The 16,818-nt window shown below is 48.7% G+C and overlaps 1 protein-coding gene across 2 annotated transcripts in view; it reads left to right on the plus strand.

Moving 5' to 3' along the window:
- PPARGC1B (peroxisome proliferator-activated receptor gamma, coactivator 1 beta) overlaps nt 1-16,818 on the plus strand; it is a 120,392-nt gene that overhangs the window by 70,978 nt on the left and 32,596 nt on the right. Inside the window, exons 2-3 of one of the 2 annotated variants that reach the window (XM_010850550.1) lie at nt 13,249-13,422; nt 14,677-14,763. In XM_010850550.1, the coding sequence (XP_010848852.1) occupies nt 13,249-13,422; nt 14,677-14,763 (261 nt within the window). The remainder of the gene's footprint in view (nt 1-13,248; nt 13,423-14,676; nt 14,764-16,818) is intronic. The other variant, XM_010850551.1, reaches the window with a different exon arrangement.

Here is a 16,818-nt window from a genome sequence, read left to right on the forward strand (position 1 = left end):
GTCTCAGCTGTGCCTCCAGTTCCCTGGGGATGGTGGGCGAGCCCCAGCTTTGGTGGTATCTTCTGTGGTCTACACAGCACCTTCTTTCCTGGGCTTCCTGAGCCCATAAAGACTCTCCAACATTTACATTCTGCTTTGCAAAGTCATGTTACCTCCCTGGGTCTTAGCTTCTGCATCTGTACCATGTGGAAATGGTAGATACCACCTACTTGGAAAGTGGCTTCTTAGTCTGAGATTTCAAATAAACCCAGTAAAGCCTTTAAGTTGCCGACAAAATAGCATATGTGAATAATAGGTATGAGTGTGTGGGTATGGGGAGGTATAAAATTCATGTGCAAAACATAATGTCGTCGTATTTCTAACATGGAAGAAAGAAACAGAAATTTGGCTTCCTGTGTATTTGGTTTTTGGCAAGCTTATAATGTTGAATTCACTCAGGTTAAATAGGAGTATGATGCGTTGCCACTGTGTAGTTTTTAGTTAATAAAAATGGAAAACCTAATTAATTAGCTTCCTCATCATCCCTCCCACTTCCAAGCCCAGGGCGCTGTCAGGCTGCGGGGGTGGAGAGCATGCAGGGGCTTCCCCAGGGAGCCCAGCGTGGGAACCACAGGACCAGATGGGCTGTGAGGCCCTTCCCGGCTCCCACGCTGTGCAGCAGCCCCAGCAGGGGCAGTTGTGGGCTGCGTGTTGCTGAGTCATCTCTCCCTCCACGGCTGTGTGTATTGGCTGACAAGCCAAGGCTGCTGTGTTGGTGGCTGAGCCCTGCCCTGGGTTCTTGGGAAGTTGACTTCACCCTCTGCCCGTTGGGCTGGGGGATCCTCAGCTATTCTCTGCTCCTCCAACTCACCCCATGGTCTCCTCTCTGTTTGAACCTCCGGGAGCCGGCCACCTTGGGGCTGCCCTTCCAGAGTGGGAGTGATGCTCCCTGGCACGATAGCATGGCCACAGTCAGCCCTGGGCAGCGTGGGGGCTGGAGATGTGAGCCGGTACCTTGCTGGCCCGATGGGCGTGACATTTCCTCAAATGCCATGAAGGGGCTGCCTGACCTTCACTCTCATGCCAGACCCCTCTTTCTGCCTCTTTCTGGGTTATTTATAACAGTGTGAACAGGCAGAAGGGCTTCTCGGCTGAGCTCTGGCCCAGCTCCCCCCGGGTCTCCTGCCAACCACGGCAAGGAACACATAAATAGAAGCAAAGAACGTGGACACCGTAGGACCCCAGAGAACTCCTCCAGAAGGAGTGGGCCAGGCACTTTATTTTAGGTCTCTGGGACTTTTAGCATTTAATTTTATTGTGGTAAAATATGCATAAGATAATATTGGTCATTTTTAAGCGTACAATTCAGGGGCATTAAGTACATTCACGACTGTGTACAGATAACACCACTGTCCATTTCCAGGCATTTCTTCATCCTTCTCATACCCTCAGGTAGCTGACACATGCCAGTCCCTCCTCCCCTGCTCTTGAACATATTCTGATTTTGAGGGAACTCCAGAAAATGTGATGGTGAAGGACAGCGATCCTGCAGTGTGATCAGGGAGTTGAGGGGTTGTCCGTTTCAGCTGCAAGCAGTGGGTGCTTTCCCAGGGCTCACTGTAGCCCTCTGCCTTCCTTCCCATCCAGTAAAGGAATCAGATGGGAGAGGAGGTCCTGCTTGCTGGGAGAACCATGAATCTGCTCTAATCTCTTTTCTTAAGCAAAACCTATTCATTTAGCAAACTTCACTCCTGTCTTTATGAATCAGGCAAGTTTGTTGCAACTCACCTCAAAGCTGAATGCTGCTCACCATGGTCATGGACCATTTATGGCCTTTGATAAAAATGTGATAACAGTTCCTCACCTATAGATAGCACTTTAGAGTCCCAAATGCCTCACTGGACAGGACTGGAACACCCTAGGGTTATGGGCTCCATTGTAGAGATGTGGAAACCGAGCCCCCAGACTAAAGGGATCTAGGACAGGATCCGGTCTCATTTCAGTCACCAGAACATACAGTCACTCCTTGTCACTAGGATTAGGGGGCAATGGCAACCCACTCCAGTACTCTTGCCTGGAAAATCCCATGGATGGAGGAGCCTGGTAGGCTGTAGTCCATGGGGTCGCTAGAGTCGGACACGACTGAGCGGCTTCACTTTCACTTTTCACTTTCATGTATTGGAGAAGGAAATGGCAACCCACTCCAGTGTTCTTGCCTGGAGAATACTAGGGATAGGGGAGCCTGGTGGGCTTCCGTCTATGGGGTCGCACAGAGTCCTACACGAGTGAAGCAACTTAGCAGCAATAGCAGCAGCACTGTGAGGCAAAGGAGACACGTGGCTCAGGCACAAAAGTTGAGATGACAGAAAGTTCAGTAATCAAGATAAGTCATATTTTAATGCAACACTTTAAATATGTTGCAATAGTTAGTGTGTTAGTTAATTTGTTAATAGTCGATGCCAAAATATCCATTTTGAATATAATAATACCACATCTTTTAAAGGTAGGAAGACTGCCATGCGGAGCCAAATAGTCTGAAGCAAAAGGAGAAGTCAGTACCACTGACCTTGTCTTTATTTAGTGTTTTGATATTTTGTTCATCCTGGATTGGGGGGCGGGCATTAATTTTGATTGTTTTCACAATATTACATCAAATATGACCTGTCTCGATTGCTGGATGTTTGGTGCCCAAGGTTGGTACCTCCCGCACCTCAGCCAAATCCCAGCCATGACTCCACCTTCCAGTGTCTGTGCCCTCCTATGACAGAGGACCCCCCTGCCTCCCAGGCCTCAAGTCCTCGTATGCCAGGGCCTTGCAACCACTGCCGAGGGCAGCATTTGATCCTCGCCATCTATTTTTGTGCTTGCCCTTCAGTGATGATAAAACGTTGCTCTGGGTAGAGCTGATGTGTTGAAATGGTGAGTGTCAATGTCAGGTGGCCTGTGTGATCGTGTGTCTTCATTTTTGGCCTCTCAAAGGGGCCTGGAACCAGGGAAGAAAAGGAGTTCCTGGGCTTTTGCCCTCACAGAGTAGGACAAAAGTCATTATCGGGAAACTGAGGCTGCCGGGCAGTTGGCCCTCGTCTCGAGACTTAATGGAAAAGATGTCCGGGTTACATTCTCTTGCTCCTGAGCACCACCCTTTACAGGGCGCTTCCACATGGCTGTCACTTTGTTTATTGAGCAGCCACTACATTCTAGGCATTCTGCTAGGGGCTGGGGAAACAGCGGGGAACAAGCTTCTGCTCGGATGGAACTCCTAGCTGGGGGAGGTAACATATACAAGTAGATACATGAAAAACGGGGAAGAGTTCTAGAGAGGGGTGCTGCTGCTGGTTACACAACAGTGTGAATATACTTAATGCCACCGCATTGCCCAGTTAAAAATGGTTAAAATGTAAAGTTTTATATTATGTATATATTACTACAATTTAAAAAAAATACCGGCAAAAGTGGTGGGGGGACATCAGAGAGAGAAAAGTGCTAATTGAGGAACTTGGAGTAGGTGATGGGAGAGAGGTTGGCAGCCACTTCAGGATACAGTGGTCAGCAAGGCTCGTCTCAGAGGGACACTTAATCTGGGCTGGGGCTGATAAGAAAGGACCAGCTGTGCGCAGATGAAAGCAAGAGAAGGCTTCCCAGGCCGAGGGAGCTGCCGGCACAGAGGCCCCAGGGTGGAAACTCAAGCCACACAACCGTTCTGTGTTGCAGGCCGGTCCCTGGAGATGGAAAGAGGCTAGGGGACGCCCTGCAACTAGCAGGTGATCAGCCAGGGCCAGCCTCAACCAGTCTTAACAACTGGTGGATACCTGCACGCACTTCGCAGCTTACAAAGCGCTTTTCCTGCCGCTGTCCTTTGAGTTCAAGAGGCCCTTGAATTCAAGTGCAGAAAATTGATAGCAATTGTAGGGGAGCACAGTGTGCGAATGGCAGTGCCCCGGAACACCCTCACTCACTCGTCCGCTCGTGTCACAGAGTACACTTTACGCTTTTCAGATAAACAAAACACCACCTTTCCAAGCCAGGGGCAGCCTGGGCCGCCTGGCAGGTGCCAGAATGGGTGGTGGGGCACTGATGGCATCCCCTAAGACCTCGGTGCCAGCCACCTGCCAGGACATCCAGGAGCTGCTTCACCCTAGGCCACCTCGCTCAGGCACAGCTCTCAGAGATCTTAGGGATCTCAGCTGGCAAAGGGGCTGCTGGAAGGCAACAGGGAGGAAGAAAGGATATGACTAAGATAACACCTGTCCCAGGAGACTTTCTGCCTCAGTGTCCTTGTCTGCAAAATAAGAGTCTTCTGTCTCTGGAAGTGTTTCCCTAGGTTCCTCCAGTGCCTAAAGCCCCAGATCTGGGAGTCCATTGTAGAGATTAATTTTCTGTGCTATGGAGGCTGCAATTCATGTATAATAGTCACCTTATCTGATAAAGAGTGGGAACTACAGCTGGGGGTTGGAGGGGTAGGTGGAGGGCCAGAGAGGGGAATTCCTCAGACAAAGTCAGTGAAAGCACAAAACCATAAAACCTAATACCTACCTAGGTTGTTTAATGAAGCCATATGGCGTGCACATTCATTATTACCAGTCTTTGCTCTGGGACTGCTTGTGCTGCTGGCACTGAAATCCCGAGCTCTCTCCTGCCTAGTCCACGCCCACACTGCCAGGGCTCCTGTTTCCAGACTGGGGATACACTCAATTGGATGAAGAATTTAGACTCCCGTCAAGCAATCTAAGTGCAGATTCTTCAGAGTCTTGCCAATGTCTTCCTAATCTTCTACTATTAATTCACCCACACATAATTTGACAGCAGGGTTTGTGTTTTCTTTTTAAGGGAAAAAAAAAAAAAAAACACAAAAACAGCTCAATTTTATTGACTCCTTCCATAGCCTTCAACTTAGTTTCCGTTGAAGTCTCTTCTCTTATCCTCATATTTTCTTTTGATGAACCATTTCATTAAAGTTTGTACTTATCAGAATTCCTTGGTGGTCCAGTGATTAAGACTGCATGCGTCCACTGCTGTGGGCCTGAGTTTGACCCACCAGTTGGGGAACTGCAAGCTGTGCAGTGTGGCCAAATAAACAAATAATTTTTAAAAAATAATAAAATTTGTAAAGATTGGAATTCCCTGGTGGTCCAGTGGTTAGGACTCTGCACTTTCACTGCAGAGGGCATGAGTTTGATCCCTGGTCTGGGAACTAGGGTCCCACATGCCCCATGGCACAGCAAAAACCAAAAAGTCTGTAATTATAGTTGTGTTTGGGAGAAAACACAACCGACATTGAACAAACAACCCAGACACTGGAGGCAGGTGTGTAGATGACCTGGAGGGTTGTCTCTGAGACACTGGGGCACTGTGGGCCTTAGCAATGTGTGTTGTTACAGGAAGGGATGAAGAGTGTGGATTAACCCGGCCTGTTGCTTAGGGAAGCGTCTGTTGTACCAGAGGCCTGACAAGGCCTGATTAGGATTAGGTTTGATGGCAAGTAACAGAAAACTGCCCAAAATGATGAAAACTTTGAGGAGCTCCAAGCTGACTGCTCCCTCACGTCCTAAGGTGACTGACCCAGGGCCGATTGGTGCTTTGAAATATCAGGGACCCCACCTCCTGCTCATCTGTCTACTAATCAGAGCTGCCTTCTCAAGGTCACTGATAACTAACTTGTCATCCTCTCTGGTTGTCTGGGTCTGGCCTGGCCTTGTAGCCCAGTTCTGAGCCCTGGACTTGTTTTGCTCTCTGGGTTGGAGGACCCACTCCCACCAGATCTGGTGATCTTCCATCAAATCACCTTACCCTAAGCCCTGAGTGGGCAGCTGTGTGGCTGGGGGTTGGGACCTGGTTGAAAAGGGCTGAATGTCACTGAGTTTGCCCTCGGCAGGCCTGGGACTGACGCTTTCATGTGGAAAGGGCCTCCATGATGTTTTGAGACACTTAGCCTTGAGTGTCTCGGTAAAAGATCCTTTCAATGGTCTGCTTTATCTTTAAGCTCAGAATGTTTTTTTCTTTTAGGCTGGCTCAGAGCTCCTGTATTTTCTACTTATTCTTCCTGGAGCTTAATTTTGTGTCTATGACTCCTGAGTCTTATTTCAGAGGAGGCTGGTAGTATTTCTTTGTGGTCTAAAAATCAATTACTTTTCCTACTATTCTCCTGGAAGCATCTTTAGGAGTTTTGTACTAATTTGGAAGACAGTGGGAAGATTAGATTTTTTTTCTTTTGGTTGTAAAAGGGATGAATCAATTATAACTTTTTCATTGGTAGATGATAAACTCCAGCTGGCACCTAATCTGGAGAGGGAACTTATTCACTCACATATTTGTGAAAAACAGGGACTAGACTGGCTTCAGGCACGGCTGGATCCAAGTGTTTACACTCTTTTCTCAGGAATACATCTCTCTTTGCTTCTTTGCTCTGCATTCCCTGTGCTGGCTTCATTCTCAGGCAGAAGCAAAAATGTCTCTCAGTGTCTCCAGAATTACATTCAAGCAGCTGGGCACCCTTGTCCAGATGCTCCAGCACATTCCTGGTGGTCACCCTGAACCACTGCTGTGAACCAGTTGCCATCATCACTGGATGAAACCCTTTAAATTGGCCAGACTGTACTCACCTGGACTGACTGGGTTGGGAGGAGGGATGATGTCCTCAAGGAAGATCAGTGGGCTTCCACATTAGGAAGGGGAATGGGTGGGAGGCCAGCCAAATAGCAGAGATGGGAGGAGAAAAAGGAAAACATCTTTATAGTGAAATGACCCTGTGGGGACTTCCTGCGTACTTACTTCCCTCCCTTCCTAGAAGGCAAATAGAGGCGCAGGCTCATAGGTCTAGACCAGGCTGGGTCTAATGGATTAGCAGTGGCCGTGAAGGCTCCTCGTTGCAAATGCTTGGGGCTCATTGGGAAGTAGAGCGGTGTTTGATTAGTGGTGTCTGCCACGGTTAGGGAGGCAGGAAAGGTGAGCCCAGTGCTACATACCTGTACCCCTAATAGATCTCATGCCCAATCATTTAAAAGGGAAAACTTGCCTGAGACCTTCAAATACAACTTTGTCAGTGAAGGAGGCTCCAAGCGGGCAGTAGGGCAGTGCTTAGGGCATCCAAGATGGCAGTCAAGGAGTGTGTGAGGCCCAGAGCGAGCCAGTGTGGTCTGTCCATTAGGGCAAGGTCATCCTCCAAGGGAAACCACGAGCCACAGTAACACTGGAGTGGGGGCTGGTGCAGGCTGAAGGAACAGGATTGAGGGCGTCAGGTTTAGGACTGAGGGGATGGGTCAGGAGACGAGTTCTTGAAGCATTGACCCTCTGAGAGGCCCTGCTCTGCCCATCAGTGCAGTGGGAACATTGACCACTGCCTACCTTCCTGCCTTCTGGGAAGGTATTATAGCTGTGAATGTCACTTGAATGTCAACTCTAAGTGCTATATCTGTGACCACCATTCACTGGGTATCTAGACCTGTGTTGTTTTATCTTTGTAAGGACATTGTGAAGTAGGATTCTTTTATTATCCCCATTTTGTTGATAGAAACTGAGGCTACAAAATTTAGGTCCTGATCTCAAAGGATGAGTGTTAGTAACCAAGCCAGGCTTAGCCCTTTGTCTTTCTTGTCTGGGCCTCTTTCCATGTTAATACAGACCTTCCTTCTGTACCTTTGTTTCCCCCTCCATAAATTTCATTTATTTATTCTGCCTTCATCCCAAAGTCTATGTGGATCACAGAAACTAGATAAGTACAAAATTATATCAATCGCTTGAGCACGATGGGTCCATAGGGTCTGTGTGTTTGATATTCTCTTTTCCAGAGGGGGCAGTGAGAACCCAAGAGAGGAGGCAACCCACTGAAGGATGCATAGTGACTGCGGGCAGGCCCAGCACCCAGGTTCTGTTAGTGCAGCTGCCCCTCCCCGCTCCCGCTTCCTTCCACCAGGTATAACTCTGAGACTGTGCTCTGGCCAGGCGCGCTAAGCTAGGCGATTTGCTGAGTGTAGTCTGGAAAGTGGAGCCACCAATTTTTCCTGCAGAGGCATTCTGTCTTAAACAGGGAATCGATTTCTGACAAGATGCACAAGCTTCCAATGAAGGCACTTATGTGAACCTGGATGAAGCACCATTAATCCATTGCCAGGAGTGTTTATCTCCCTGGCTTGGGGCAGCCGCAGCCTGCTTAGATATGGGATGTGATGTTGCTGGAGGAATGGGTACAGGTGATGCAGCAGCCAGAGGTGTTCCTGCCGCAGTGGTGTGAGCAGACTTGTGGTGGGGACCACCGGGGGCTCTGTGCCTGGGGCCAGCGCACAGCACAGCACGTGTGGCCCCAGGCCTGTCCCTGCTCAGCTGCAAGCTAACCCTGTGACTTGGGTCTTTCTCAGACTTTTCCCAAAGCTCTGTCTCCCCATCCATAAATGGGAATGCATGCATGTATGCTCAGCTGCTAAGTCGTGTCCGACTCTTTGCAACCCTAAGGACTGTAGTCTGCCAGACTCCTCTGTCCATGGGATTCTCCAGGCAAGAGTACTGGAGTGGATTGCCATTTCCTCCTCCAGGGGATCTTCCTGAGCCAGGGATTGAACCTGTGTCTCCTGTGGCTCCTGCATTGGTAGGAGGATTCTTTACCACTGTGCCACCAGGAAAGCCCATAAATGGGAGGAAATGATTTTAAAAGTTCCTTCTCACCTTCAGAAGCAGGATGTCAGACAATGGCACAGGCTGTGCAGGGAGCCAGGAGACCCAGGGTTGGAATCTCAGCTTTGTGTTTCTGGGACCCTTGGTGCTAAGGGTTGAACTGCATCCTCCATTCAAAGATATGTTGGCCTCCTAATCCCCATTACCTCAAAATGTGACCTTATCTGGAGATAGGGTCTCTAGTACAGAGGTCATCGAGTTAAAATGAGGTCATCAGTGTGGGCCTAATCTAGGGAAATTTGGACACGGAGCCTGGCATGTGTAGGAGGAAGATGATGGGAAGAGAGACACAGGGAGAAGACGCCATCCACTTGCCAACAAGAGAGGCCTCGGAAGGCGGCACCCCTGCCAGCATGTTGATCTCAGGCTTCCCGCCTCCAGAACGCGGAGGCAAAGTATTTCTGTTGTTTGAGCCACGCAGTTTGTGGTGCTCTCTTATGGCAGCCCTGGCAGATCAATACAGGTGACGGGATCTCCGAGTTTCCACGTTGGTGGTAACGGGGACAGTGACACCTGCCCTGCAGCGTTGTTAGAGGAATCCAGTGAGAGAATGCAGATGAAGCACTGGGCCTGGCCCACGGTGCACCTGCAGCGTTGTTAGAGGAATCCAGTGAGAGAATGCAGATGAAGCACTGGGCCTGGCCCACGGTGTATAGAAAGCGCTCAGTCATAGTGGCCAGCCTGTGCTCTGACGCCCCTGCCCCCACCATTCTGTGAGTGGGGCCTACAGGAGCCGGCCGCATTAGAGGCCCTTTAGGTCACCTGAAGCACCCCTCCAAAAGCCTCTCTAAATATGGAGAGGGCCAGAGAAATCACTGTTAATGCAACGCTTAATGGTTTTTAGCCAGAGAGTGGCCTCAGCCCTAATCGACCAGGCCGCGAAGCTGAGATTTCTTTGTTTTTATGTCCTAGGTACACTGTGAGTGTGTCGAGCTGCTCTGTAAATCAATAAGTGCAGTGGTCATGGCCCCTTGATGGTATTTTGTAAAGGCAGTGGCATGGCTTTCATAGGAAGGATTCTCATTGGATGACCCTGAGCTAATCCATTATCCTCCTTGGACCTCAGTGTCTATATGTGCCAAGTGAAGGCGAGTCAGAAGTTCTTAGCTGTGTCTACGAAAGGTTAAGAGGTTCAGAGGTTCAGTCTGAATTCCTTGCACACACATGCATTGTGCACACATACCATATCTGGTTCTGAAAGGGGTCTCCTGAATTGTCCACAAAGACCTGGACAACCTCTTGGGACAGCTGGTTCCTTGCTGATCTGAAATTCTGGAATTCTGATTTAAAACTTGTTTATAAGATTCAAGAGGCAAGTCTTACAGAGGTGGCTGCTCTGAGTTACTAGGATGGGCTGATTCTGGAATATATAAAGAGTTCCCCAAAGAGCTTATAGGTGGGGGCTTTGCTGGCCAGCCAGCTGCCAGTTGCTGAGCATCTTTGTGTCTCTGCTTTTGGCCTTTCCTCCTGCTCCACAGGCCCTCAGTGGAGGGCCTCGGTCCTCCCAGCCCTCCCGCCTGAGTCTCTACTGGATGCTAGTCAGCCTAGCCCACCCGCTTGCTTCTACACTGGCCCCACCCCCACCACGTGCATGCTTGTGTGCTAAGTCGCCTTAGTCGTGTCCGACTCTTTGCAACCCCATGGACTGTGGCCCCCCAGGCTCCTCTGTCCATGGGGATTCTCCAGGCAAGAATACTGGAGTGGGTTGCCATGCCCTCCTTCAAGATGTCTTCCCAACCCTGGGATTGAACCCCCACATGTCTCATGTCACCTGCATTGGCAGGCGGGTTCTTTACCACTAGTGCCACCGCCCTCATCACACTTGGCATAAGACCCAAATCCATCCAGTCCCTACTTGAGCTGGCCTCCACTGCCTCTCTGAAGGCATCTTCTCCCTCCCCTTACTCCAGGGCTGAGCTGCAGCCTCACTGGCCTGTGGGCAGTGCCCGACACTCTAGGCTTGGTCCCCACCTGGATCTCTGCCTGAAACCTTCTCCACACCTTCAACTGCCTGACTCCTCCTTCACGTCTCAAACCAGACGTTGGCTTCTCCAGGAAGCCTTTGGTCAACCCCATCTAAGTAGATTCCCCTCCCTCTCTTGTCCTCCATCAGTGCACCTGGTTTGTTTCCGCTGTGGCACTAACAAAATCTGTAATGAAATATGTATGTGTTTTCTTTTCCCACTGAGATGGCAAATCATAAAGGAATGCACTGAGTCTTATACATCACAGGGCCTGCCTCATAGTAGCATTTAATATAAGGTTTGCAGGCCCCCAGTATCATGCACGGCTCATTTAAATACTGACAAAACCAAGTGCTAATGAGGGCCTGGAACAATAGGAACTTCCATACAGCCTGTGGGAGTGGGCAATGGCACATCCACATTGGAGAGCAGTTTTTCAGGTAGCTTTTATCAAGGTTCACCAATGCTTTGGAGAAGGGAATAGCAACCCACTCCAGTACTCTTGCCTGGAGAATTCCACGGATGAGGAGCCTGGAGGGCTGTAGTCCATAGGGTTGCAAAAAGTCATACACAACCGAGCACGCATGCACAGACACTTACCATATGAGCAAGCAATTCCCAAGAGAGAGAAAATTGCATGATGTATGAGTCTTTATCACGCAAAGACTTGTACACAAGTACTGTAGGCTTGTTCCTCACAGCCAAAAACTGAAAACAAACCAAACGTCTGTTTAGAACAGGCAAGACCACTGTACCCCCATGAGCTGACTCAGTAGGGGAGGAGGAGGCAGCCCCAGGAGGCGGCTGAGAATCCTCACCGAGTGACACAGGGCTTAGTTCCCATGAGTGTTGAACACATGTGGCTCGGAGGAAGACCAGGCAGATAGAGGGCAGGCACGGTTGGGAGTGTCCCTGGAGTTGCACTCTCTGGGCACGTGCTACCTGGCCTGAAAGCAGGGACTGGCTGCTTGCGAGAACCAGCCTTGGTGCCGCCCGGGTGTACAGGATTCTTGCAAAATGCCAATTAAGACATTTGACCCAAATTCAGATAAAAGCCTTTTTCCTGTGTCAAGTTGAGCTAATAATATACATTTATTCATAATTTATGAGGCCTAGTAAGTGGTAACAATTAAGGAAAAGGCCTGGATAAAACCTATTTCTCTTCAGTGTCACGCAGGCCTCTTTCTGTTCTCAAAGGAGGTTCCACCCATCTCTGCCTGCCATGAAACTCTGTTTTATATTATTTTTTAAAATTTGTCACCATTCCTGCTTGCTACCATTTATTGAGCACTTACCAAGCCAAGTTATAGCATTGCCTCATTTAATATTAACCGTATGAGGCAGATGTTATTATCCCATTTTACAGACGAGATAGTTGAGCTTCAAAGAGGTGAAGGGACTTGCCCAAGGTATCACAGCTGGTACATGGGGATTGTGATTCATAGACGCTGGACCCCAGTGTCCATGGTATCCTGTTTCTGTGTCAGCCTCCCCCAGCTCAGGCTGTTTCTGAATCTGCAAGGCACCCTTCTATTGGTAACTTTTTTTTTTTTTTTTTTAATTTTTAAATTTCTTGGTTGCTCCCAGTGGCATGCAGGATCTTAATTCCTTGCATTGGAAGCTTGGAGTCTTAACCACTGGATCCCCAGGGAAGTCCCTTGGTAACTGTTAAACCTGGGAGACCAGGGTGAGAAAGCGATCGCTTTCTGAGTCTATCGTCTGGGTTAGGCTGCGAATCTGCATTGTTTCCATCAGGTTCCGGGTGGTGCTGCCCCTGCTGGGACCACACTCTGAGAAGCACCGGTTTAGTCAGTGCTGTTACCAGGTCCTTCCTGACTCTCTTCTACCCCACCCACCACTTATGGCCTTCTAAACCTCCTATGTATTGGCACTGTATTCTCATATGTATTATCATCAACAGTGTGCGGCTTGAGTGTGTCTCATTCTTTTTACACGTGTGGGATAGTATTTTACCTGCCAATGTTCTGCAGGTTAGATTTAACATGATATGCATGTATGATATGATAACATACATAATGCCCTCATTCTTTTCAACAGCACTGTAGTATTCCATGATATAGATGGTTATACTTTTACTTACCTATTGTCTGCTGATGGGTAATCGTCTACCCTTTTAGACATGACAATTATTTCTGGGAACTTGAGTGTTTTTCTAGAATGCAGCAATCACTCAATGATGTCAGTTCTTGCTTTTTGTTGTTTCCTTATTCATATAGAAGGATTGTTGCCTTCTAGAAATCCCCTTTCAAATGGGAACAGTTATAGAAAGGAGTAGTTCTCTATTTACAGGTTGTAATCAAGTTTTCAACCAAACATTTCTGGGAAGAGAAAAGAGGTCCTATGTGGGCAGGGCTTTGAAGGGTGTATGGGAGTGTGGAGGAGAAGGGAAGATATAGCAGGCAGGGGCATTTGTAATGCTTGAGCCTGACCTACCTCCTGGTAGTTTCAACAATTGCAAGAGGATGAAGTAGATCTTTGCATTTCTTGGTCACCTGGCAAAATCAGGCCCTAGACAAAGGCAGCCAAAGGTTCAGACTGCCAGTATCCTAAGTAGGAGGGTCCCTTCTTGGGTCTAGCCAGGCTCAGCTCTGACCCACCTCCTTTCTACCTGTCTCCTCAGGGTGGGGGATCTGGGGAGGAACAACTCTGCGCTGACTTTCCTGAGCTCGACCTCTCCCAGCTGGATGCCAATGACTTTGACTCAGCCACCTGCTTTGAGGAGCTGCAGTGGTGCCCAGAGAACTCCGAAACTGACCCCAGCGAGTACAGCCCTGATGACTTGGAGCTCTTCCAGGTATGCCCTCCGAACCTCACCACCGTCTGCCTCACTCGTGCCTCTCTCTGCCCCTGAAAGCCTGGCTGCCCTGAGTCACCTTCTTCTCCACTTGCATATGCAAAGAAGACTCTTCATCCACTACAGCTATTGGGACCCTGTCTGTCGTCCTGGGTCTGCACTTGGTCTTGGGCAGCTCTCACTCTCTCAGAGGCAGTATTATCGCCTCTGGGAAGTGGGGACTGGGAAGAGCTACTTTCTCCATGCCCCTAGTCAGAACCGAGTCTCTCTGTGAGCTAGAGCGAGTTCTTCCTTTCCTTGAATGATCACACTGAACTCTCATTCCCACTCTGTGAAGCAAGTGAGATTATCTCCTCATTTTACAGATGAGGAAACTGAGGCTTGGAGAAATTTAGCTACATGCCTAGGGTGATTTACCTTGTTAGTAGCTGAACTAGATTGAAACCCAGTTTGCCTGCCTCCTAAGCCAGAGCTTTATAACCATGCTGACGCCATAATGGCTGACCCCATAATGGGACTGACTCCCATTCTCTGTGGCAGGACTGTCCCTGTGTATGTATGTTCACTCACTTAATTTTATTAACAACTCTCAGGCAGGAGTGTATTTATCTCCATATTTCCATTGGTACCTAGAGGTTCTTTATTTATTTGTTTTTTCTTTATTTTTATTTTTTAAAAAAATTTTAAATTGGAGGATAATTGCTTTACCGTGTTGTAGTGATTTCTGGTGTACAACAATGCAAATCAGTCATAATTATTTATATTTATATATATTCTCTCCTTCTTGAACCTCCCTCCCCCCTCCCATAGAGGGTCTTTAAGAAGAAGCAATGCCAGGACCTGCAGTTCATATCTGTGCCTCTTCCCCTGTGAGCCCCACAGTCCTGGAGGCACGTTTCCTTTAAGAAGGCCTCTAATGTGCGATAATGTGATGTCTGGGATTTGCTTCAGAATAAAGCAATCCCTGCATGCATTTGCATGTGTGGGTGTGCAGCATGGAGAGTAATAGGTGAAATAAGATTAACCATGTTGAAACTGGGTGATGAGTACATTTGGAGTTATTATTCTTCACTTGAAATATGCTCCTATATAAACACTGGAGGAAGAATGCATATCTCCCTGTGCCTGTCTGACAATATAATAATAATTATAGTAATAACAATAACAACAATAATAACATACCATGTGCCAAGTCAGTGTGCCAAGAGTATCATCTCAAATAATTCCACTGACAAATTGTATCATTCCTTCTAGAAATGTTTATGGAGCTCCCTATGTGTGTCAGACACTGCATTCAACAGTGGACTCTACGGTCTAGAGGGAAGATTGACCCTAGATCAGGTAATACATAGTCAAACAGTGGTCACTAGGGACATGGGCACAATAAGAATAAACCTGGGATGAGGAGCGTCTGAAGAAACTGGGTGGTCAGGAAAGTCCTTTCTAAGAGATGCTTCAGCTGAAGGAGGACAAAGGAGCCTCATGGTGATCCCAGAGCCAGGAAGCAGGAAAGCTTGCTGTGTTGGGGAGCCGAAGAGCTGGAGGGCAATAGCTAAAGGGAAAGTGTCAGGAAATGGGGGGTGGGGATAGGCTAGGCAGGGGCCAGATTATGCCTGCTCTTCTGGGTCATATTAGTGAAAGTGATAACGGCTCAGCTGTGTCTGACTCTTTGCAACCGCATTGTCTGTAACCCACCTCTGTCCATTGAGTTCTCCAGGCAAGAATACTGGAGTGGGTTGCCATGCCCTTCTCCATGGGAACTTCCTGACCCAGGAACAGAATCTGGGACTCCTGCATTGCAAGCAAATTCTTTACCATCTGAGCCACCAGGGAAGGAGTTGGATTTTCCCCAAGATTATTCTAACCTATCAGTACAAAAATTATCAGTAACCCATTTTACAGATGAGAAAAGTGATGCTTAGAGAGGTTAAGTAACTTGCCTAAGGCCACACAGTTAGGAAGGGTCAGTGTAAGTTTACTCTAATGCAGGAACCCAACCCCCTCGCTGTTGTGTGAGGATCAGCAGGACTGCGGTCTGGTTCTGGCTCCATCCAGGGCCTCCATTCTTTCTCACAACAATGGGGCAAACTGCACTCTGCTATTCCCTCCCTCAGAGTGGGGCCAACTTCCAGGAAATGCTTTCAGGTTATAGAGAACTGATGAGCGAGAGGGATTTGGATGCTGCCTAAAGACCATCCCTGATAGCTCAGTGGTAAAGAATCCGCCTGCAACGCAGGAGACCCTGGTTCGATTCCTGGGTCGGGAAGATGCCCTGGAGAAGGGAAAGGCTACCCACTCAAGTATTCTGGCCTGGAGAATTCTGTGGACTGTTATAGTCCATAGGGTCGCAAAGAGTTGGACACAACTGAGTGACTTTCACTTAGCAACTTAAAGACCATCCCCACCTAAACTGTACAGGCCCTGCCTACTCAGAGACTGGCCAGACCCACTAGTAAGCTCCTGCCAGGAGCCTACGATGTGCATGAAATGGCCTCAGACACAAGTCAGGCTGGTGTGGCCCTTGGGCTCTTTGCATAGCAAGGAAGGCAGAAGAATCTTCAGAAATGGTCAGGACTGTGGTGGAACTCTGCGTACACTGCCTCTCTCCCCTTCATGCCCTGCATTCCATAACCTGCGCCACCCATCACACCCCGGTGCCCCTCTGCGAGGGTGATTACATGATCGGTGCCTGATTCCTCCTCGATCCCCTCTCCACCCCTGGAGCTTGGGGGCTGATACAGCACTGTAAATTGTCATGGTCCCAGGCTGTGCACAGAGACCAGCACTTTCTTTATTTGTTAAATAATTAACACATATTTCTGTGAATACATCCTTCAACACCCAGCTCTCACGTTAGCTCTTCCTAAGGCAGGTGGTCAGTCACTTCCTCTCTGGGCTCCCATCCTGTGCATGCATGTGACCTTCAGAATTCAAGCTCCTTGAGGGCAAGCAGTATTTTGTTCCTCTGTGAAGCCCTTGCACATTGAATTGAAAAGACTCGGTCATAGGTGTTGAATGAAGAAACTGATTGCAATGTTTTCTTTCCTGCCAAGGACCAGACATGACCCATTCCAGAGTCCTTGATGGAGTTCAGAGCCCAGAGGTTCTAATACGCCTCCGCCACTGACTGGGACAGAGTCCTCACTTGACCAGTGGCAGTCGTATAGGCATGCTGCCTTGAGTCAGAGAGCCATGTTCTCACAAGTCAGGTGGCACCATCGCTATGGAAACAGACCCGGAGAGTGGAGAACAGCTATCTTTACAAGAGCTGACAACTGCCCCCGGAGGCAGGGACAGTACCTTCTGTTTGTGTGCCCAGAGTACTGGGGCCAGGGCCACCGTAGGCTAAACTTAGTAAACATTTTTGGAGGAGGCAGGCGTTTGGTTTTGTCACCA

The sequence above is a fragment of the Bison bison genome, unplaced genomic scaffold (genome assembly GCF_000754665.1).
Source record: "Bison bison bison isolate TAMUID 2011002044 unplaced genomic scaffold, Bison_UMD1.0 scf7180017864291, whole genome shotgun sequence".
Lineage (NCBI taxonomy): Eukaryota > Metazoa > Chordata > Mammalia > Artiodactyla > Bovidae > Bison > Bison bison.